The sequence below is a fragment of the Diadema antillarum genome, unplaced genomic scaffold (assembly GCF_040938485.1).
Source record: "Diadema antillarum isolate AM-2024a unplaced genomic scaffold, OU_Dant_1.0 seq00000266_RagTag, whole genome shotgun sequence".
Classification (NCBI taxonomy): domain Eukaryota; kingdom Metazoa; phylum Echinodermata; class Echinoidea; order Diadematoida; family Diadematidae; genus Diadema; species Diadema antillarum.
In genome coordinates, this window is record NW_027271303.1 from 2,103,900 (window position 1) to 2,126,782 (window position 22,883).

General features: G+C 39.0%; 1 protein-coding gene across 1 annotated transcript; it reads right to left on the minus strand.

Moving 5' to 3' along the window:
- Positions 1–12,030: 12,030 nt before the first annotated feature.
- Positions 12,031–22,666, minus strand: LOC139729845 (aspartate dehydrogenase domain-containing protein-like). Its single transcript, XM_071640768.1, has 9 exons — positions 22,576–22,666; positions 21,223–21,341; positions 20,395–20,530; positions 18,660–18,744; positions 16,052–16,195; positions 15,161–15,263; positions 14,517–14,637; positions 13,179–13,336; positions 12,031–12,322 (listed from the first exon to the last, which is right to left on the minus strand). The coding sequence occupies exons 2-9, from the start codon at positions 21,266–21,268 to the stop codon at positions 12,285–12,287; spliced, it is 831 nt and encodes a 276-aa protein (XP_071496869.1). The 5' UTR covers positions 21,269–21,341; positions 22,576–22,666; the 3' UTR covers positions 12,031–12,284.
- Positions 22,667–22,883: the final 217 nt, after the last annotated feature.

Here is a 22,883-nt window from a genome sequence, read left to right on the forward strand (position 1 = left end):
CATTCTTGATCCCAGAAAGGTAGAAGTCTTCACTGAACCTCCATCCCTGAGGGAGATTTCTGGGGAGAATTCAGAGGAAACCAACAGAAATGATGAGACTGCTGATGTTTACATCCATGACACAAGAGAGTGATAGCGCTGGTGATGATAATGGCGAGGATGATGTCCCTGATTGGATGTATTTCCCAGAATGGGACAAGGATGAAGAAAATTCAAATGAGGATGCCCCACGTAGGGCTGCAAGATCTACAAAGGGAACTCAAAAGTAATCCATTTAATCTCCCACGCTCAGGAAATGAGAAGCAATGCCCACTAATTCCTTCTCATTTCTGTAGTTATGTCATGAAGTCATAATTTCAATGTATTAGTCATTGAGCTTGACATTAGTAACATGAACGGATTGCATGTTAATGGCCTACTGGGATAACTCAGCTTATGGAGAAGAGAAGTTTCAGGAAATTGTGTTCTGTATTATGAATATTGATGTTAAGACTAAGACATAATAATGAATGTCTTCATACTCATGCATCAGAAATAGTGTTAATATGTTGAAATAATAACTTTCTTGTGTGAGAATTCTAAATCAAATCAATTTCAATGTTTATGCTCAGTGTAATAAGTGTATCATATCAGTTGGAACATGTACATAAGAGTAATTGCATAATTTGGTAAAGTGAGGGGAAGGATATCGAATGAGAGTCAGTCAAGCGTGCCCCTCATATGACAAAGAACTTGACCATGTTACTCTATTGCTGTGCCGACCCTTGAGCGAGGTGGACAGTCAATCAGGTGTAGCTGCAAGAAAGCCAAAAGTAGACTTTGGTTTCTCCATTCGAGGGAACTCAGGGTGAACCAGTGGCAGTACCAAGGTGCTGGGTACGATGAGAAGGAGAAACAGAGCTCTATATTTCAGACGGTGCAGCAGCCGTTGGTATCATCCGTAGAGCATACGTTGCGGAGTGACAACTTTGATTGGTTCATGTGGTATTGCCTGCATAGGGGTCTTCTTCTTCACCTTCTTCTTCTTCAGCTTCGTCTTTCTTCCGCCTTCCGTCTTCTTCTTTCTAGGGTTTCTTTTCTGTGTTCTGTTTTGCTAGTTTTTCTTTGCTTCAAGTTGTGTGACTCTCACAGTGCAAGGGAATAAAATCCTTCAACCCACAAATTCAAGTCATGGAGGAGCATCTGTATATGTGTGTAGCAAGCATCCTGACAAGTAGCATGCTACCATCATTATCCGAGAGTGAGAGAGGAAACGAGAGAGGAATTTCATCTTACGACATAACAAACACATGCTTCCCAAAGATAACACCACTGTTGACTTGCAGTGCTCTGAAATTCAGCCACCAGCTCACCCTGACTTTCCATTGCAACTATCTACAGACCACCAAAATCTGACATGAAGAAATTTGAACAGACCTTCAGCTCACTGCTCCTGGTACTCTGTGATTCCAAACAACCATCATTCACAGTGGAAGATTTCCATAAAGGATCTTCTTACAACTAGCCACTCATCAGTAACCCAGCTAGCACCAATTTGAATCTTGTGGCTTCAGGCAATGTGTAAATCATCCAACTCATGTGACTGGTTCTCTACTGGATCATATCCATGCCAACACAGATGTGACTGTCTGGCAGAGTGGGACTTACTACAGTGACCATGACATCCTCTTTGTGGCCATCAAACTCATCTAAAAGAAAATTAAGTGTCTACATAATTGTGTTATTCAGCAGAAAATGTCATTAACAAAAAAGCATGTATCCCATTAAGAAGTTGGTCCTACTGCAAACACGTGTAAACAGGATGGGTTAACAATTTGAGATAATTTCTCAATTAGAAGTGATATATACATGTTCATACTCTAGGCTCTACTAAGCCTTTTCCTTTCACGATATTTTTACAGATACATTTTAGGATTTCACCATGACCTTTTCCTCAAGCCAATTCATCCTTCCACTAAGTTTAGTGAAATCTCCTTTATCCAGTCTTGAGTTATTGCATGAACAGATTATTTCAACCAAAATCTACTGAAGTAATCGTCCCATTATACGTCATCCTTGGACTGCAAGTTTGGTGAATGCTTAATCCGCTATTGAGTTATTGCACAAATGGGTAAATTTCATGATTAGACTTTGACCTTTGACCCCAAGCTGAATTCATCCTTAATCTAATAAAGTTTTTATCTCACCATACGTCATCCTTGGACAAAGTTTGGTGATAAATGCTTCTTTCAGTCTAGAGTTATCACGCAAATTGGTAAATTTCATGATTTCACCTTGACCTTTAACCTTAAACCTCTGGCCGATTTCATCCAAAATCAAATGAATTGTTCCATCATATAAAGTAATTGTCCAATCGTACATCGTTATTGGACTACGTTTGGTGATAACTGCTTAATCCAGTCTTGAGTAATTACGTAAATGGATAAATTTCCTGATTTGACATTGACCTTTGACCTAAAACCTCTTGCCGATTTCATCAAAAATCCAATCAAATAATTGTCCCATCATACAACATGCACGGACCAAGTTTGGTGACAAATGCTTCATCCACTCTTGAGTTATCATGTTAAAGGATAAACTTTAGGAGTTGATGACCTTCACCTTTGACCTCTTGCTGATTTCACTCAAAAATAATTCCTATGAAAACCAATTTACTGTAGATGGTTTTTGGACACTTGTTGTGTTATATTCTTCATTTGTATGCTTGGTTGGATAGTATGTGTATTTTTTCTGATGAAAATACGGTACTTGATTTCAATCCAATGTGTATTACTTCTTGTAAAAATAATGTAATTGCAAATGATTTAAGTGGGATGGATATTTTACTATCAGACAAATACACTGGAAGAAGGATTGACAGTTATTATAACATGCATGCATTGAAAGAGTAAATACTTTCTTGAATCATCTCCCTTTCGGGCACCTCAGGTATTCCTGCAACTGCAGATGTTGCTCCAACCACTTCAACTCATGTGTCTCAGACAGCTACTAGTGACACTGTGCAGAAGGAATCTCCAATGGCTTCAACTAATGTGCCTCGGGGAAAAAACAAGTGACACCCTGCAGATGGATGCTCCTATATAGCTTACTGTGTTCCATACAGCTGCTAGAAGTGACATCTTGCACAAGGAATCTCATGACTTCTACTATTGTGCATCAGATAACTACAAATGAAACCCTGTTCATTCAATTCTTGTCAAACACCCTACAACAAAACATCTGATTGAATGTCGGATGGTGTAAGGGCTCACATATATAGAAAGTTTTCCAAGAATGGAAATCCACTAATGTCGAAAATCTTCCAAAAAAAAAAGATGTCATCTGTCCCCTCTTCTCCATGTTAACAAGATGTTTGACCTGGCAGATAACCCAAGTCATGTGTCTCTCCATGGTTACAGATCGGTCTTTAATATTGAGTTTAATCTTAGATTTCATACTCCAAAGGCTCATGCAATGTGAAAGTTTCAAAAATAAAACCAGTTCAAAGCAAGATGAGGACTGTGGGAAGGAACACATGCAACACCTTTGAAATAAAGACGTGTGTCGAAAAAGTAAAGACTGAGAGTAAAGATCAAGCACAGAAAGATGCCTTTTATAGTTCATACAGCTTTGACCAGCAGTAAGTCTTGCCTACTCCGGCAGCACAGCTAGCACTCTGTTTTACAAGAGAAAGCTGTCTTTATAATTTGACTGTCCATAATAAGGCTTCTTGTGAAGCCACATGCTATGTATGGCACAAGTATGAAGGTAAGAGAAGAGTTGTCGAGATTAGCCTGTGTCTTCTGAAAACAATGCAAAATCTTCCAGCGGATGTGTCAAAGCATTCTTTATTTTCAGATGGTTGCGGTGGCAAAAACCGTAATAGGTTGTCCTCGACAGGACTGATGTATGCAGTTCTTACTCTACCTAATCTAGCATCCATGTTTGATAACAATGGATTGGATAAATGTGTTGGGGAGATCGCACCCAATTATTGCACGTTTCTTGAGGTACAAGGATAGTACCATGATATGGTGATGCAGAGTGCAGCAAATCTGAAGAGAATGATGATGGCTATTACAGAGATCTAACAGAGATCTACGATTTTAACCAATAACATAGCACTGAGGAAGACTGGCAATTTAACTATTTTAAATATGCATGATTGTATAACTTCATATTCTCTTGAGTGCTTGATGTGTGTTTACCTTATTACATTTTGAAACTTGTTTGTCCATCTTATGCTGTTTCTATTGTTATTTATACTTTACGCTGATCAGCCACTCTGTATAAAGATTCCCAATGAATAAATAAATAAATAAAGACAGAAATAAATCTACCAAAGCCGGTGAGGATCTTCACCAAGAACAGAAGCCTGCTTTGACAGCAACCCGCCCAGTGGCCAAACTAGCCTACTTCTCTCAATGCAAGCTATGGAAACTCTTGGTTGATCGGGTTTTCATGCCAAGGGAGAAAGAAACCCAGTTCGTCCTCCAAAACCCGACACGGATACAGCCTCACATTGGGAAGGTGGCGGGTCAAAAGGTCCATCCCAAAACCAAGGATATGTATGTAACCAGACGGATGGTGACAAGAATATTATTTTCTTTAATTTTCTCTTTTCCCTTTCCCACGCTGTGGGTCACGGGTTCACGGGATTCTGGAACCTTCCTTTACAGACTGGTCATGTGGTCAAGCGAGGTCCTGACCTTTTTGCCAGCCTTTATTTAATGCTAATCATAATGTTAACCAATTCTTAAAATATGAAAATAACACCCCCCCCCCCACCAGAAATCGGAAACACCACTCCGCGACTTATCGCAGTTCGTCCAATGTCGCTATCCTCTTAACCTTTCTTCGCTCCACGCCTCCTATTTTATAGACTCGACTCCCTTCACACACTCTTTATTAGCCCCACCCTACTCCAAGGGAGTGTTACATTTCTGGCGTAGTCGGCAGGATCAGATGGGCTGCGATGAGTCTTAAAATAGCGGAAGGCAGCTTTTACTGAGGGAAAGGGAGGACACATGACCGTGTCCCACCATTGACGATCTGCAGAGGAGGCCAATGGAGTCAGCAGTGGACAGGACATCCGACATGCTGAGCTGCTAGCTTTGCACTCCTGTAATTAGTTGTCATTTTATGTTATTTTTACACATATCTCCTAACTTTGAGTAGGTAGGTGTGCTTATATTACAGCCTATAACGTACATAACCATTCTATTTGCCGCTTCATTTTTGTATGGGTTTGGTTTAATCAACCTGTGTCCACATAACATCACCTTGGTTCTTTCATTTTGAAATCAATTGTTTCACTACTAGCATATAGAGACAAAATGGCCACACACAAGGGAGCCAGCTTGCATTTTGACCAAAATGAAGCAATGGACTTCTCCCTACACAATCAACCCACACCCAGTCCGACGCCATTCATGCAGGTCAGGGGTGTCCCAGCCTTCAGTGGGCGGGACTCGAAGGTAAGAGTTGATGATTGGCTTCGTGATATAAGCTACTTCTTGATGGCAACAAAGACCCCGGCCACACTCAAGTTCCCGACCATTGTATGAAACTTGAGTGGGGAAGCACGTCGCCTCGTGCTAAACCTACCTATCGATGAACAAACACCAGCAGGGGCGTTCCAGTTGAAACAAGAGTACGGGGATGTGACAGAGACGGATCCATTTGCAGCCTTTTACGAGAGGCCGCAATGGAATGGGAATCGGCCACCTCTTTCACAATTGCGCTCGTGGCATTACTGAGTGGGATTGAACAACACCATCCCAACGCAATTAGACCAGATCAGAGGGATTGTGTCCTGACAACACAGTGTATGAGGGGACTGAAGGATGACGAGTTCCATCATAGACTGGCTCCGATGCAACCCCATAGGATGTTGTTCCAAGCTGTAAGGGAGGAGGTGCATCTGATATCTCACGAGCGGCATGGCAAAGCCAGGAGACATGGTGGTGGGGTGTTGGCTCAACAGGCAAAACAGGGTGGCGATCAGAATGAGACCCAGGCGCACTTGCTTCAGATCAGCCGGACATTGGAGCACGTCCTCAGATTAGTAGCGGGTATCTCCCACCCACAGGGAGAATTGGACCAAAAGCTGGCAAGCTTAGAGTCGCAAATCAAAGCCTTAGAGGTTTCGCGACCTGGATCAACAACCCAAACCCGGCCAGCGGGTTGTTGAAATTGCAGCCAACCTGGACACTGGAAGTCGAATTGTCCGAACAAACCGGCTCCTAACTTCCACGACGTCACCAGCAGACGGTTAGATGCTATCCTTAGAGAATTCGAGGACGTCTTTTCGTGTGACAAATTAGACTATGGGTGTGCTTCTGGGGTAGTGCATGAAATCCCCTTGGTTGGCAACGACCCTTTCCACCTCCCTAACCGAAGGATTCCCCCGTCCCAGTTCCAAGTAGTGAGGAAACACATCCAGGAGATGGAAAAGGCTGGCGTCATAAGAAAAAGTAGTATCCCCTACGCCTCTCCCATAGTTGTGGTTCAGAAGAAAGATGGGTCGATCTGTCTCTGCATCGACTACCAGAAGCATAACAGCAAGACATGGCAGGACGCATTCCCCATGCCAAGGATTGAGGAGGCCCTGGATGCTCTTGGGAACGTGAAATACTTCTCCACATTGGACTTGTCCAACAGGTACTGGCAGGTGAAGGTCGTGGAGAAAGACCAACCCAAGATGACCTTCACCACCCCGATGGCCTGTATGAATGTGTGCGAATGCCATTCGGCCTACAAAATGCACCCGCCACATTCCAACACGTTATGACATCCTGCCTCGGAGATCACAACTTTGAGTCCGTGTTGATATACCTTAACGACATTATAGTCTTCTCATCCAATCCACTCTGAAACCTCGGAAGTGCCATCTCTTACAGACCAAGGTCATGTACCTTGGTCTGGACAAGATTCAACAGGAGGTAAGGAGGGACAACCTTTGGCTGACTGGGATCGCTGAGGTTGAGGAGACAGAGGGACAGCTAGCTGAAAGCGTTACTAAAGTGGCCAGGAAGGCTGGTGTGGAGATACACCCCAAGGACATAATCATCTTCTTGTTACCTCCTTGGAAAGAAGAGCCAAGGAAAAAAAGCAGGCAAACTATTGTCCATTTTATAGCAAGAAGGAAAAGGGACAATGTTTCAATCCTTTCATTAATAAAGGTGTCATTTTTGCTACCTTAAGTACATCTGGGAATTGGCCCATTTCTGCCCGCCTGACTCAACATCATAGGCCACAAAAAGTTCTGAGCTATGATAGCTTTGGCTACACTAGCTGCCCAAGAACAGGGGATCAGTGCAGTACCAGCCAAGTTCCTCAAAACCCCGTTGGCATACTTGAGCAATGAACAAATCAACTCCACCATTACAATTCCTTTCTCTCTTTCCCAAATCAGCACTGTATTCCATACCAATCTCTTCTGAACCTATTTGCACACCCAGCAGCCAGGTTTCCGAAGCCACCACCAACCCAGGATCCCAGGACCCAGGCCTATAGTGTTCCTACATACAGTTTACCTATCCTTGACGAGACTGTCATCTCAACATACTCAGACAATGGATTGAACGTACCAGTAACAGACTGGTGACCAAGAGAAATCATCGTGTATTTATGTACAACCATGAATGGACGGCATTACAGGATCACACCATTGGTTATTCAAATACTGAAATGACGAAAAGTAGAAAAGGTGATTACCAACTGAGATAAGTATAAACAACTGCGCAGCATGGAGCCAGGTTTTCATGAAAATTTAAGGCAGATTATAAGTGTAACACTTGCAGATCTGCAAGACTCCCAGAAAATATACAATTTGTATAATCATGGCCATTCTTTAAAAATAGATAACATGCACTATTGTTTATAGCTTGAGGCATTTGCAGAAAATCTTGAGATTGATATTGATTTCAAGAATCAACAGGGAGAGCACGCAATGGTGATCTTGATCATCATCAAATTCAGTATTGTGGAGAATGCTGATGATGGAGTGCAGTACATAAAACTGCACCAAACACTCTTTCGTTGTGATTAGATGGTCCAGGCCATTATTCGCTTGAGTTTATAGAATGTGCGATTTACTGCTCATTACAAAATTGACCCAAATGTTTGTAAATAGACCACTACTGATAATGTACACTAAATGTATAGAACGATGAATGTTGGGGATGACAGGGGAAGTGTAAAGGCCTCAAAAGAATTTACGGAAGTAAGTTTTTGGATAAAGACAGTACATTGATCTGAATAGGAGACCTTACCCTCACAAGTATAACTCACCCAGTCGCGGATCCAGGAATTCCTTCAAGGGGAGTCGCAAAAAATATTTCTGTTGTCACTTCCAAATTTAATCAGCAAACAAGCAAAATAAAAAAAAAAAGGCTCCCATTCAACTTTTTTCCAACTTCTGGGTTTCATCGGCTGACAAGTTTTGAAAAAAACTAGAAATTGGCGACTGATGCCTCCGCCATAATGCATGATTCTCCCAATAGGTGTATAGTACAATGCCTTCACAATGCATGATGACAGTTTCACATAACTGGCAAAATAATGAAATGACAGGTTTGTCAGAAATATCTTGAATGTTCACTTTCCTTGAACTAGGTTTGCTATAATTGTCTATGAAAGAGTTCAGGTACATGTATTTGGGGAATTGAGGATTTTTACTTAACTTCTGACTGACCCTTCTATAAGTTTATGCATTGAGTAATTTTGACCCTTACTGTACTGGGCTATTTGGCTCCATGGAAATACTGGGGGGCCTGGGAGGCCCCCCCCCCCCCCCCCATTGATCTCGGAAACGCAATGTCCGATGAACTTGAAAATTTGCATGCTGATAGATCTTCGCGTGCTGAATCTGATGGTGTAATTTATTTTATTCAATTATGCAAATTTTTGCATAATTACCTAATTAATTATTCACAATGCATATTTTATGCATTTGGGGGATATTTTCATAATTTCAGCCAAAACGAGTACAAAATTACATGAAAACTGTAATAATGAAGAATAATGTTTCCCAAATGTGAAATAAATCAGAGAGAGAAAAAAAAACGAGAAAAAAACAATTTTTTGTTATGTTTTGTATTGTTTTTATTTCTTATGTTTTCTATTGTTTTATATTCCTTGTGTATATCATTGTTTCTAAACATGGCCCAATTTATTTCAGAACAATATAGAAGCATGAACCAAGTGGAAAACCAATTCCTGAGCAAAATTTATAAAGTAATGCAAGCCATGGTCTATTGACAGTATGTAACTGTACACAAATATAGGCAGCGATTAGCCGTTTTAATGACATGCGCATACTAATTGGCCCATAACACCCCCTAGGTAGGTCCGATATGGACAAATGTGGTATCAAAATGTGCGCAAGACTTCAGGGGAAAAAGTCATGAAGCGAGAAACCAAAATTCCCAGCGGTCGCGATGCAATCGCCAAAAGTATAGAGGGGGGCCTGGGAGGCCCCCCCCCCCAGTGCAGTTAGGGTTAAAGGTATGAAGAAAGAGTGTAATAACAGTGCCAAATAGATTTTTTTTTGCATTAAAACCTTTCTTTGACCCTTAACCTTTGACCTTTGACCTTCTGGCAGGAAATTTCCAAGAATATCTCCATTAGGTAATACATGTACATATTCTATATTGAATTTTAAAAATGATAATGCAAGCATTGCATATATATATGTACTAGTATATGAGGGAAATAGTAAAATATTGAGAAGTTGACCTTGACCTTTGACCCCCTGACTATAGACCCATAACCCCTATATTCCCTAGATAATCCCTGCCAGTCAGTACATGCATATGTACCAAGTTCCATGAAGATACATTGAACCATTTGCGAGAAAAGTGAGATTGTAACATTTTCACCTAACCTTTGACCTTTTGACCTTTGACCTTATGACATGAAACTCTCTGTGGAGAGTCTTTATGCAGTAGTTCATGTCTACCCTACGTTTCAAGAAAATACCTTTGGGCATGGCATGGATATGGGGGAAATAGCAACATTTTTAGCCTTTGACCTTTTGACCTTTGACCTCTTACCAATGTCACTAAAATCTACTCAACTAATTGCCCCATCATACATCATCCTTGGACCAAGTTTGGGGAAAGCTGCTCCATCCAGTTTTGAGTTATCACATAAACAGATAAATTTCAGGATTTGACCTTCATCTTTGACCTTTGACCTCAGTCCGAGTTCACTCAAAAATCAATCAAGTAATTGTCCCACCATACAGTATCCTCGGACAAAGTTTGATGAAATTTGCGTGATCCAGTCTCAAGTTATCGCGTAAACAGATACAATTTCATGATTTGACCTTGACCTTTGACCTTTGGTCGATTTCACCCAAAATCTTATCAAGTAATTGCCCTGTCATACTTTATGCTTGGACCAAGTTTGGTAAAATTCCAGTCAATATTACTCAAGTTATCGCGTAAACGAATGCGGACGTACGTACGTACGGACGGACAACCCGAAAACATAATGCCTTCGGCACCACTTCCTGGCAGAGGCATAAAAAATAGGCTTCAGCACAAATTTCTGTCTTAAAAAAATTTAAAGTGGGTGCACACTTCCCCTTCCAGTTTTTTCTTTTTCTTGGTTTTTTTTTTTGTTTCCCAAAATATAAAAGGGGGGCACATGCCACCTGGTTCGCCCCCATCTGGATCCACCACTGGTCACTCATCTCTAAAATCAGAGTAAAGTTACCAAGTTATTTTAAATTCGAAGAAAAATGTCATCATCCAAATGGATGTAGTTTTGAGCTCCACGCTTTCATCCCGCATTTATCATGACTAAACGTGCTGTTTTTCTCTTCTGACAATATCCAGCGTTTAAACACTCCTTATCATCACACCAGGGCGGGTAAAAGATACATTTGGTATGTTCTCGTTTTGTCACTGACTTCCACCTTCCCATCTCCTTGTCTCTTTATCCTTTCTCTCTATCTCTGGAAGGTACAGTAGACTCCTGTTACAATGAAGTCCTTGGGACTGGCAGTTTTCTTTCATTATATCGAAATTTTCGTTAAAACTGAACAAATAAACAATAAAAAAAAAAGAGCTGGTAATGTTGCTTTCTTAGGTTTTATTTCGTTGTAGCCAGAATTTAGTTATAACTGGAGTGCACTGTAATCCTTCATGTGCCATCACTGTTACAATTATACCATTAATGGGTTATTAGATATAATAGTCTTTATCGGAATCATTATAGCTCACCTGATTTGTTTCACTGAGGCTTGCGTTTGCATAATACCTAGTTTTGTAAAGTAAGATCATATCTGCATCAAAGTTTTCAATTCATTAATTGTAGGTCGATGATAGATCTTGCAATGACAACTCTGAAGAAGAGCATTGTCGTAAGTTAAAATCTTTTACTGGAGCACTGAAGGGATATTTCCTTCGTGATGAAGCTATTTTTTCACGTTTGATATTTCCCTTTAATAATGGAGACACCGGGGAAATAGGTATTTCTCCTACAGAAGTAGTTTTGTTATGACCGAGCTGAGCTCTACGCTCTGTGTGTGTATTGTCTAGCTGACAGTCATGTGCCTCTACACATACATTTAATAACAGATGCACAAATTGGCAGTAACAGTATATCCACCATGATCTACACACTGTAATTATCTTTGAAGTGCAATACTGGCCCCAGGTTATGCAATATTCCATTCTTTGTCATTTCATACAAAATATTTCTTCGTCAGTTATCACTGTAAATCACTGATTACTGTATAATGTGACCAATTTCAAAATCATTTCAAACAAAAAAGCATAGATTACTGATGGCAGGTGTGCATCATTCAAGCTGTATACAGTGTATAATCCGGCAACTTTTAACAAAACTATCAGATGACATTATGTCAAGTAGAGAGTGTAACTGATCTTCTCTCAGTTATCAACATAATTGGAAATTAGAATGTAGGCAAGTTTTTGTGCGGTAAAAAGAAAATAATAAAATCTTTTAAGATATCTTACATGTCTTTATCCCCATTATTCTTTTTTTTTCATTCTGGGGCAATAACATACACTTAATGTTCTAAATGTACATGTACATGCATATGGTTTTGAAGGTAGACCCTAGCAACATTCAACTTCACACAAAACATGAAAAGTGAATCCATATCATACAATTTCACCAGCTAATACGAGGCAGAATTAGCTTGAAATAGAGACAATATTCTTCTTGGCACACTGCAGCACGATTCACATCTAATCAAATGACGATGGAAGATGGATCCTGTTTATTTCGTATTCAGCCACACCAAACCAATGAAACAAGGCTTTGTCTCAGCATAGATGTACTCCTGGCCCCTGATTGCGTGCTCCTGGAGAGACAAGGAGAGTTAAATAGAATAAGCTGTTGCTTTTATTCTGCTAGATTATCTATATAAATACATGCCAATTGTCAATACACATCTGTAGTATGTCTCCAAATGTCCAATTTGAATATGGTTGCACAATATTACTCATTCTAACTGGTTTACTGGCATATTGCAAGATAATCAACTTAATAAACACTTGAACTTGCAAGCATATTCATACAGTAGTCTCTGCTTAATGGGGAATTTCTGCTACTTGGGCAAGATTTGAAAATACATTTTCTATGAATGCTACAGAATTTTTCGCCTCTCCATCATGTACCCAGGTTAATGGGGCATGCTCTGACTAACCATACACAAAATACAGGAGAGATCTACATTGTATATGTTACCATGCATTCATATGAATCAGAAAAGAGGATACCACATAAAACATGAGAAAACGCTTGGTTTCATGGTTTGGAAGATAGCATTTCTCCACATGTACGTAACTATACAATATGTGGAAGAATTGTTGTCTACTCTCCAACTGTTAGGTGGTTGCATTGTGTCAGGATGGGTGGTAAAAATGGGTTGGTGCTACTGGGATGTTGCTCTATCTAAACATTTATTTTCTCAAGCATTTGGCAAGCTTGGCCTTTGTCAAGAGATATGTGTGACAAACAAATGGCAAATTCAATGCATCTTATCAAACCAGCTGGTATATCACACCATTGTACAGAGATATATATGTATGTGCAGAGGCATCTTTACAAATGTGTATGTGAGTGTGTATCAGTTTGAGGTATATTCGCTTTCTGTTCTTTGGTAAATACAGTAAGAAATGAGGCACATCGGCTACTGTTAAATTTCACCCACTTACTTAAGACACTGCTGAAGAAGGATACGAAGGTGGCAGTGCTCGTCACAGCTTTCTCCCCCGCCGGACTCTTCCTCGTGGTGGAGACGGTGAAACACTTTCCCTGGGATGCATCACCCGGTCCTGTCACCTCTATCTCTATCAGGTGATAATCCCTGGCACTGAATGGAGATAAAAACCAAAACAATGGAGGTTTGCTTTAATGCATACAAAAGTGCAGTCTACCTAAGTCGGCCTTACACAAGTTGAAAATTGGATACCTTGAAGAACAATTCTACATACATGAATATAAACACATGCTGCTTCTATGACATAAGTGAATCAAAGGCTTTTTTCCTCTGGATTCTCCATGTGGATTGGATGTAGGTGGGGATGATTGTAATCTACAAGACAAAATGTTACTTCAATGTTGGACTGAAAGACAAAAAATTTACCCAGAATCCATATGGCATGAGCCTACATATGTACCCATCTTCAGAAGTTCATTCTGATGGGGCTGAATAGCAAACTCTGACAGGATATGCCCTCCTACACAAATTGATCACAATTTAAGAGCAAAATACTGACTTATTCAAGGACTCTGGTCATTGTACCTGGGAAATTAGCCACAGAGGGCAATTACCCCCCCCCCCCCCCCCCCCCCCCCCCCCCCCCCCCCGGCTAAATACGGGGTAATGGTTAGGTTTAGGGTTGAGAGTTTGTGTTAGGGTTAGGATTAGGTTCAGGATTAGGATTAGGGTCAGGCCGTCAGGGGAAGGTTCCAGGATAATTGCCCAGGGGGTAATTGCCCTAGACCCCTGGTCATGCATAGTTGACTGCACACAGCATCAAATGTTGTGTCTTGTTGCATTACGTCAACTAGTCGAAATGTTCATATGAGACTTCTTCTCTGGTTGAAAAAAAAAATAAAAACAACAAACGAGTTGATACTCTTTTATGATAACAACAGCAGTAATTTAATAACACTATAGGCACTTTTTTCTTTGGTCTTTTTTTTTCTGATTTTGATTAGTTTAGGCCATGCTGTTATTGCCTTGAAGATTTCACATCATAAGAAATATACCAGAATTTTTATGAAGAAGTAATCACATATTGTTTCCCATTATATGTGAAAACAATGACAACAAAGAGAAATCTAAAAAGAAAAAAATAATAAAAAATAAATCAATTTTTGGGGTTAACTGTTAAGAAAATGCTTTCAACTACATGCACACTATCTATTGCCCAGATTCATAGCCATGGTAAAGTGATGCAATATTTGGATTTTCCTGAGTCATTAAAAGAAATAGTCAAAATCTTGAGGAATTCTAGTAAGGAATACAATTAATGTGTTTAGCTCACCCAGGATCTGCTACAATGGAGCCCTGTACTCTGTCAAAGCCAAGATTTTGTGCCATCAAACAGGCTGCTGCCATGGTGTTCACATTGTTTGGAGCGAGGGGACACAGCTGTCTCACTGGACCTGTAGCACATGGAAAGATGCAACACTTGCATGATACCCTGTGTCTGTGCAGGCACTTCATATAGAACACAAACAGAGACAACTCAGAAACACATTGGCAACTTCTATCTCTCTCTCTCTCTCTCTCTCAAAAAAAAAAAAAAAAAAAAAATAGGGAGCCTGAATTCTGTTGCTCAGAAGAGATTCATGTTATTGGCATGACTAATGGCACATGTTTTATGAATTGTTCAATTTTAAGACTAATGCCACATGTTTCGTGAATTGTTGAAGTTTCTCAAATTGACACATCCCATCAAGCAGTTGCTTGTGTCTTATGGAATCAAATCAGAATCTTCATCAACAGAAACAGTCATTTACAGAATAAAGACAGAAGAGACATTGTATCAACAATAGTCAATGGACAAACACAAATTAGAAACAGCCACAGGAAATGGTGAGAAAATTATGTCATGTACTGAATGCATTTTAAGCTTCAATTTGCCTTATTTCTGTGATCACATTAATACAAAGAAACATGGCCTACCATCATAAAGAACAGTCTTTTCTGTGACATTCGCATTTGCCTCTTTCAGCGGACTCTCAAGACGGAAACACTCTGGATGCTTTGTCATGGTGATCTTTAATGCCTGTAAACAGAAATTTACAAATCAAATTGCATTGGCTATATCTAATAGGGAGGAACTCGAGTAAGAATGTTTAACAATAAAACAAAGTGAAACATAGTTCAGAAACTTTAACTACTGATTTAAAAAAGCACTTGTTACTGTACACACAGACCACATGGGCTTCCAGGTTCTCCTGTCATAACTTAATTTCATACTGTCTTTCTCACTTTTATAGACCAAGTTTTTGTTGTATTTTTTTCTCCAAGTTAACACATATTTGATATTTATTTTGCTCCATGACAAAGAACTACTTACAAGAGTAGGCCCTAACTTTGCCATTTGCAATGTGTCTGTCTTACATCATGTGTCAGAGTGCAATGGATAAATAATCCCAAACCGTAAGCACATTTCATCACAAATGGTGTGTGCAAAGTAAAGTATTCTGCAATTTTAATCACTTAACTAAACAAGTCAAACATAAAGAACAAAACAACAAAAAACAACAAAAATCACACAGGAATAAAAAAAAAAAAAATCCACTTAAGGAAAATAAATCACTTACATGTATACAATTTTCATATTCACAAACGACTACATAAAACTTTGCAATCTTTATGTTTGACATTATAAATGAGAAAGATTTTGTGGAAAATTTATAAAATCAACTTTAGGTGACTTTTATTGACTAAGCACATAGAAAAGCATATTTGATATCATAATGGAACGATCATACCAATCTTCTTAAATGTGCTTACATATGGAGTATGAATGGAGTAGGAAAGCAGGGGCAAGGAGGGGGAGGGAAGTACCTGAAGTGTTCCTCTGTCACCCATCTTCTGGATGTCATGTCCTCCCCACAGGGCTCCACTTGGTATGTACATGCCATGCTTTGTTGCGGCATTCCTCAGAGTGGTTTCAACATTCTGATTGGCCAGTGCTGTTGGTGAGCCAACCTGCGTATATTTGAGTTATACGACGATTTCTCTTTTCACTGTGACTGGTGTGTTTCTCAGATATGTGATCTGTCCCCACCTATGCCTAATGCAATGAAGTAACATTGGTTTCCTGACTTTGGTTGAAATGTATTTTCCAGGTTTTCAGCTTCTGATGAATTCATCCCTCTTCATTCCCAAATGCAATTATAGATACATGCATGTACTATTGTATAATTCAAAAGACCATCTGAACGGAACCTTACATTACATTTTATGGTATCAATTAGAGTTTTATGCCTCATGTGAAACTAGAAATGTCGCTATGGCGACTGGTATGCCTCCGCCATAATGCATGATTCTCCTAATAGGTCTAGATAGTCCATGTGGACAATGTGTGATTACATTTTCACAAAACTGGCAAAATATTGAAATGACAAGTTTGTCAGAAATGTGTTGAATGTTCACCTTCCTTGAACTTGGTTTAATTGGATGAATAGGAGAGCATGTCTTTGGGGATTTAAGGACTTTAACTTGACTTTGACCCATTCATACATTTATGCATTGAGTAATTTTCATGGTACCGGTATGGAGAAAAAGTGCAATTTCTGTACTGAATAGTAAATTGTTACCATGTTCATCTGGCCTTAGACCCTAAAATTCATAAGATAATCACTTTCAGGTAGAACATGCATAGATATGCAGTAGGTTTCACGATAAATTGAGCCACTTCCGAGATATGGAGGAAAAAGTTAGTTCAGCACTTTCACTTGATCTTTGACCTTTTGACCTTTGAGGCAATAAAAAAAGAAAAAGAAAAAAAAAACTCTCCAGAGAATTTCTATTAGGTTACACATGCATACACCAAGTGTAAAAAAAAAAAAATACTAATCCTGCTGGCATTGCATGAACATGAGGGAAATAGTAAAATTTTGAAGTGTTGCACTTGACCTTTGACCCCTCACCTTTGACCCCATGAACCCTACATTCTCTAGATAATCACTGCCAGTCAGTACATGTATATATACTATGTTCCATGAAGATACCTTGAACAATTTTCCAATTTACAGAGAAAAAAAAGAAGTTTTAATACTTTTACTCGACCTTTTGACCTTTAACCTTTGACCTCATGACCCAAACTTTCACCAGAGAATCTAAATTGGGTAATACATGTATACACTAAGTTTCAAGAAAATATCTTCAGGCATTGCATAGATATGGTGGAAATAGTGAAATTTTATGTATTTGACCTTGACCTTTTGACCTTTGACCTTGATCACGTGCACCCAAAAGTTGATAGGCACAACTTCACCCCCTAATACACATACATGCCAAGTTTCATCAGGATACCTCAACAGCTTTTGATAGTTACCTTGTCCACAAAATTCATTACGGACGGACGGAAAGACGGACGGAAGGACGGACGGACGGACGGACGGACGGAAGGACGGACGGACGGACGGACAACCCGAAAACATAATGCCTCCGGCACCACTTCGTGGCGGAGGCATAAAAAAAAAAACAGACTGGAGTACAACATGTATGCATGGAAAGTACAATATGTTATGGCATCTAATTGTTTTGCTGTCACATTCACACATATATGTGTAATAATTAAAGAAAAAAAAAACTCAAAAACTCGAGGAAAAAAGAAAAATCATGGCTTTGGAAATTGGCTTTGTTCTCATATACTACTTATTTTTGATTGATAAATCTGTCTCAATAATTATCACATATATTCAAATCTACTATAGATTTAACCGAGAAATATCTCTAAAAGAAAACCAGAACCCAAAGAGTAATTAAAATGCGGATTGAGTGAAAGCAGCAACATTAGTAGAACACGTCATTGAAAGTTTGAGGAAAATAAGACAATCAATGCAAAAGTTATCAATTTTTAAAGGTTTGGTATTGTAATGACTGAATAAGGAGACTACTAGAGTTCACGACATCATGTGTGGATATTAATAAAAATAAAATATAAAGAGAATTCCACAAAAATTCATTTTTCATGAAAATTACACATCCCACCAACTTGATACTGACATACATGTATGTTAAGGTAATCATTCCCCTTGCTTTCTAAAAGCAGTTAGTCAAATGCTCTTTCATTACACTAGAAAAGTGAAAGCATGTTGAATTTTCTTTATATTTTCTTGATATTTTTGTCCACACAATGATGTCATAAACTCAAGCAGTCTCCTCATACAGTGGTTTCAACACCAAAACTGTTAAAATTCATAACTCTTGCATCGATTGTCCGATTTTCCTCAAACTTTCACTGATGTGATCTACTAATTAATGTTAATGCTGCTTTCACTCAATCCACATTTCTCTCGGGGTTTTGGTTTCCTTTAAGTAGGGTAAAAAACCAAAAACAAATCAAAACTGTACATCACTGATGACACTCTGAAAGATACAAGAAATATTGCTTTATGATAGTGTGCAATACTACACGTACTATTTTCAGAGGACACATACTTACAAAATAATCAGCCTTTGCCAGGAAATCTGCTCCATACATTTCAGATATACAAGGGTGAGCAACCTCTACAATCAGATCAGCATTCCTGTTTAAATGCAAAATATCTTCTCCTTTCAGTGAGGTAACACAGAGTAAAACAATTGTATGAAGACGATCATTCTGTGAAAGAAAGTATACAGGGGAAACTCGGTATAACGAACATTGCTATAACAAGATATCGGTTATAACGAGGAAATTTTCTCGGTCCCAAATTTCCTTCCACACAAGTCTATGTAAAATGCTACTCTTATAGCGAGATCGGCTATAATGAAATAACTGCTATAACGAGAGAAATTTTGTGACTTCCAAACAAAGAAAAACATAGTAAATCAAACCTGCTATAGCGAGGTAAAGCAAAATGCCTTCGGTAAAGCTTTACTTCGCCTGTGCTATCATCTTCCGAGATTGTAAAGCTTTATGCACCAAAAACTGTCTTGTACACACATAATCATTTTCTTCAGTGCACTCCAGCTAGCACTGCATGTTGTACGTGTGAAGTGTGTGTGCACGCACACTGATGCAGCTGCAGAAAATGTGGTGGGACGGCCATATGTATACATGACATCATCATGACGTTTAGCAGGTGTGAGGCAATCTGATGCTGTGATTGGCCTTCTACTTAGGGAATTCCCCGTCTTCACACACACGCAGTCATAATGTACATACAGAATGCGTCACATACACACACAGCATTGTGCAGACCATATTCAAGCTTTCCACACAACACACACCCATACGATAACCACATACCAATCCACAGACGATCTTGATACAATCGCAAGCTATATAAATTTACAAATTCAAACATCTACAATTAATAAGAAACACATTCTTGATATTGGATTTCCTTGGCGAAAAACATCTTCTTACCCATAAAGGTGAGTAATTCCCTCACACACAATATCAAGTTATCATTATTGATTGAAATATGATGGGTAGTCCCACATGTGCAAATTAATGTCTTTATTTTATGCCTTCTTTTATGCCTACTGATATAACGAGATATCGGCTATAACGAGGGAAATGACTCGGTCCCAACCACCTCGTTATATCGAGTTTCCACTGTATAAACAGATACAGCATAAACATCCCTGATTCTATTTCTGAATCAGTAATGGTTTACTTACTCATGCTTGAAACTTGTCCAATTTCAAAACATTCAGAAATACCAGAAGAGAGTCATTATCTGAATCAATTATTTACCCATCAATATTCACTCAAATCCTAGTTTTATCAAGTGTGGAGTATTCAAGAGGTACTCTCATTCAGTTGGAAATGGCAGAGACTGTGGCAATTGAAGTGGGGTCTTCTGGATTTGTTTTTGTGTTTGTTTAGTATACTAATGGACAGGAAGTGGAAGGAGTGCTCCTAAAATTTAGCTTCTAAAGGCACCAGTCTAAGATCAAATAACTATAATGTTCTAGATCAATATAGCCATTGAGGAGGAGCTGATTTTGCGATGATAATAACATGCATTTCCTATTGACACCTGCATGGGTATACACAGAAATATGTGTAGTCTTCCACAGGTTAAGTCAAAGCATTACACTGAGCAACAGTGAGGTATGAATAGATAACAGTGGGCAAATATTCACACATCAACTTACATTTTAATATATACTAACAAAAACTGCAAGTATGAGGAAAGAAAATTGCAGGAGCACTGGGAAGGAGTTTTGTCATAAGTGTACACTACCTTTCTGCAAATTGACTAAGATCAGTCAAAATAAGATCAGGTGGAACATGTCCTTCCAAGGCGGATGTCGTGCGGTTCCACACAAAAACTATCTGAAAGTCCTCTCTGTCCTTCATGATATCGAAGAGATATTTCCCTGGATTTGGAAAATGTAATACATAAATATGCAAACAAACAATAAGTAAAACATTCAGAAACATTTGGGAAGAAAAGTGCACACAATGATTAAACATGGCCAAATTGATAAAATATTATATTCCCCGACATTTGTCTTGACTTTGTGTTTATTTGCTGTAATTACTTGACCACACAGTAGGGTAAAATCTTCACCTTGGGTGGAAAATACACCTTCACATATTTTAGAGCATTGCAACATTGACTTCATTTCGCAGCATTCCATTTGAATTTGTGCAACTTTCCATACCGGTACTGCATATAGTAGACAGACATTTATATTTAGCACTCTGTGATATAATCCTTGAGAGGATTATTAGAACTGTTAGGGAAAAAAAAAAAAAAGGTAGAGTGCATGGAAATTAAAGCAGGGAATTAGAGTAGCCCTTTCTTCTATCATTCCCACTCAATCTCTCTCTCTCTCTCTCTCTCTCTCTCTCTCTCTCTCTCTTTCATTGAACTCTGTCTGAAAGAAACATGCACAATATAAAAAAATCTTAAAAGATAACACAAATGAATGGATAGGCCTACACATGTAGATATATGAAGAGACAAATTCTTCCATGAATATGATGAATACATAAAGACACTATTAAACAAATCAACTACTCTCCAACATGCATCAAATACTCTACTATACAAATCATTCCTCACCTAGTTTTCCAAATCCAACAATACCAACTCTTCTTCTTGATGTCATGGTTGATGTCTTTCCCACAAATTGAGGCTTCAGAATCTACAGTGTATTTTACTTCTCAGTGATCAGCAGATGCCTGAAAGTGAAAGACAGGTATTTCTGGAATAAATATAACTTTGCTTTGCTACATGAACAGTACCGTATATGATGTATGCCACTTAGTGGTGTACCGGTATGGTGAATGTTTATCACTGTTCATAGAGAATCATAGCATACACTGAAGAAAAACGTCTTGAGGACGAGTTCATTCAGTTGTGCTGCTATTAATGACGCACATTTCCCGTAGAAACCTGCATGAGTACACTCATTCAGATCAGGACTAGGCAATTTGATGGGTTGCATCACCAGGAAACACCCCACTGATATTCAGGAGTTTAATTTGAAATTAAAGGTATAATTCCGCAGGCAGCTGGCAGTGTTCTCTTTTTAAAACAAATTGCTGCACTTTGAAATGAAACACTGTTATCTATCACCATAATCAAACACTTAAAATGTACCGGTACCCGAACAAAGGAAATCATAGGTCTTTGAAACCATTGAAACCACTCATGGTCATATAAGAGAATTTGTCTTTGTCACTAATCTAACAGGTGAAATAGTGTAACTGTCACATCGCCTGTGCTGCCTAAGTAGAAAAATTCAACATGATATTCTGCATAAAATTTGGGAATACGGCATGGCATGGAATTGAAGGAGGGAAATATTTCAGTGGTGGGCAGACTTACATTCAAAATATGACAATGCCTTATGCAGTGCAATGACGTAACACATCTGGTTCTCAAGTGATTGTGATAATGTGCTTCAAACCGGCATCCATTTTCTTTTTAGGCACCTAGTCTACTGGAAATTAGTGAGTCATTTCTTCTCTGATAGACAGATAAATTTAGATCTAAGTTAGAGTGAATTTACTATTTATGCCGAAAAGTGGATGTGGTGAGATTATATAGCAACCTGAACCAACCCAATCGGATAATTATCATCAGACTATTAATCGACATGATGTTTCATCTGATGAGTGGGTCCAAGTTGCCAAGTCCTGCGACGCTGAAGCGGCCCAACCACACGGTGCGAAATAGAGATCGACACTCACTCGCACTCCCAGATCCCATGTGCTCCCTCAGCATGGAGACACGAGCGAGGCCGCTGACCGGCCGCCGCGAGCGGGGGCGGGGAGGTGTACATCATCGTGACTTAGCCCCATTAATATGCTTCTTTACAGCAAGATGAGAATTGGTGTGAATATCAATTAAATAAATGTTTAGGAGGCTTAGTACCATGTAGAAGATGTGTAATACCGGAAAACTACTTACTCGATACAACCATCCATCAACGTCGGATATTTCTCGCGTAAAAGGAAAAATCACTAGAAATAAGAAGAAACGTCATTAATACATATCGGACACCCCACACGCTTAACACGCTCGAAAATATTAGGCTCTGCCATCATATTTATCAAAAGTCTATATTTTGAATTTATAATTTTTTCTAAAAATTCACATTTTTCAAATTAAAATATTTATATACCCTAAAATATATTTAACATGATATTTTTCTCTCAAACTGAATTAAAATTATATCGATTCTTTAATCAGAATGACATGTAAGATAGCAATACGTA

Bases quoted from the DNA above. Each gene is read 5' to 3' on its own strand.
- LOC139729845 (XM_071640768.1), bottom strand. From the start codon at position 21,268: ATGACATCAAGAAGAAGAGTTGGTATTGTTGGATTTGGAAAACTAG. The intron at 20,531-21,222 runs GTGAGGAATGAT...TTCCAAATCCAG, and splicing joins TGTTGGATTTGGAAAACTAG to GGAAATATCTCTTCGATATC. The intron at 16,196-18,659 runs GTAAGTATGTGT...AAATATACGCAG, and splicing joins TGGCAAAGGCTGATTATTTT to GTTGGCTCACCAACAGCACT.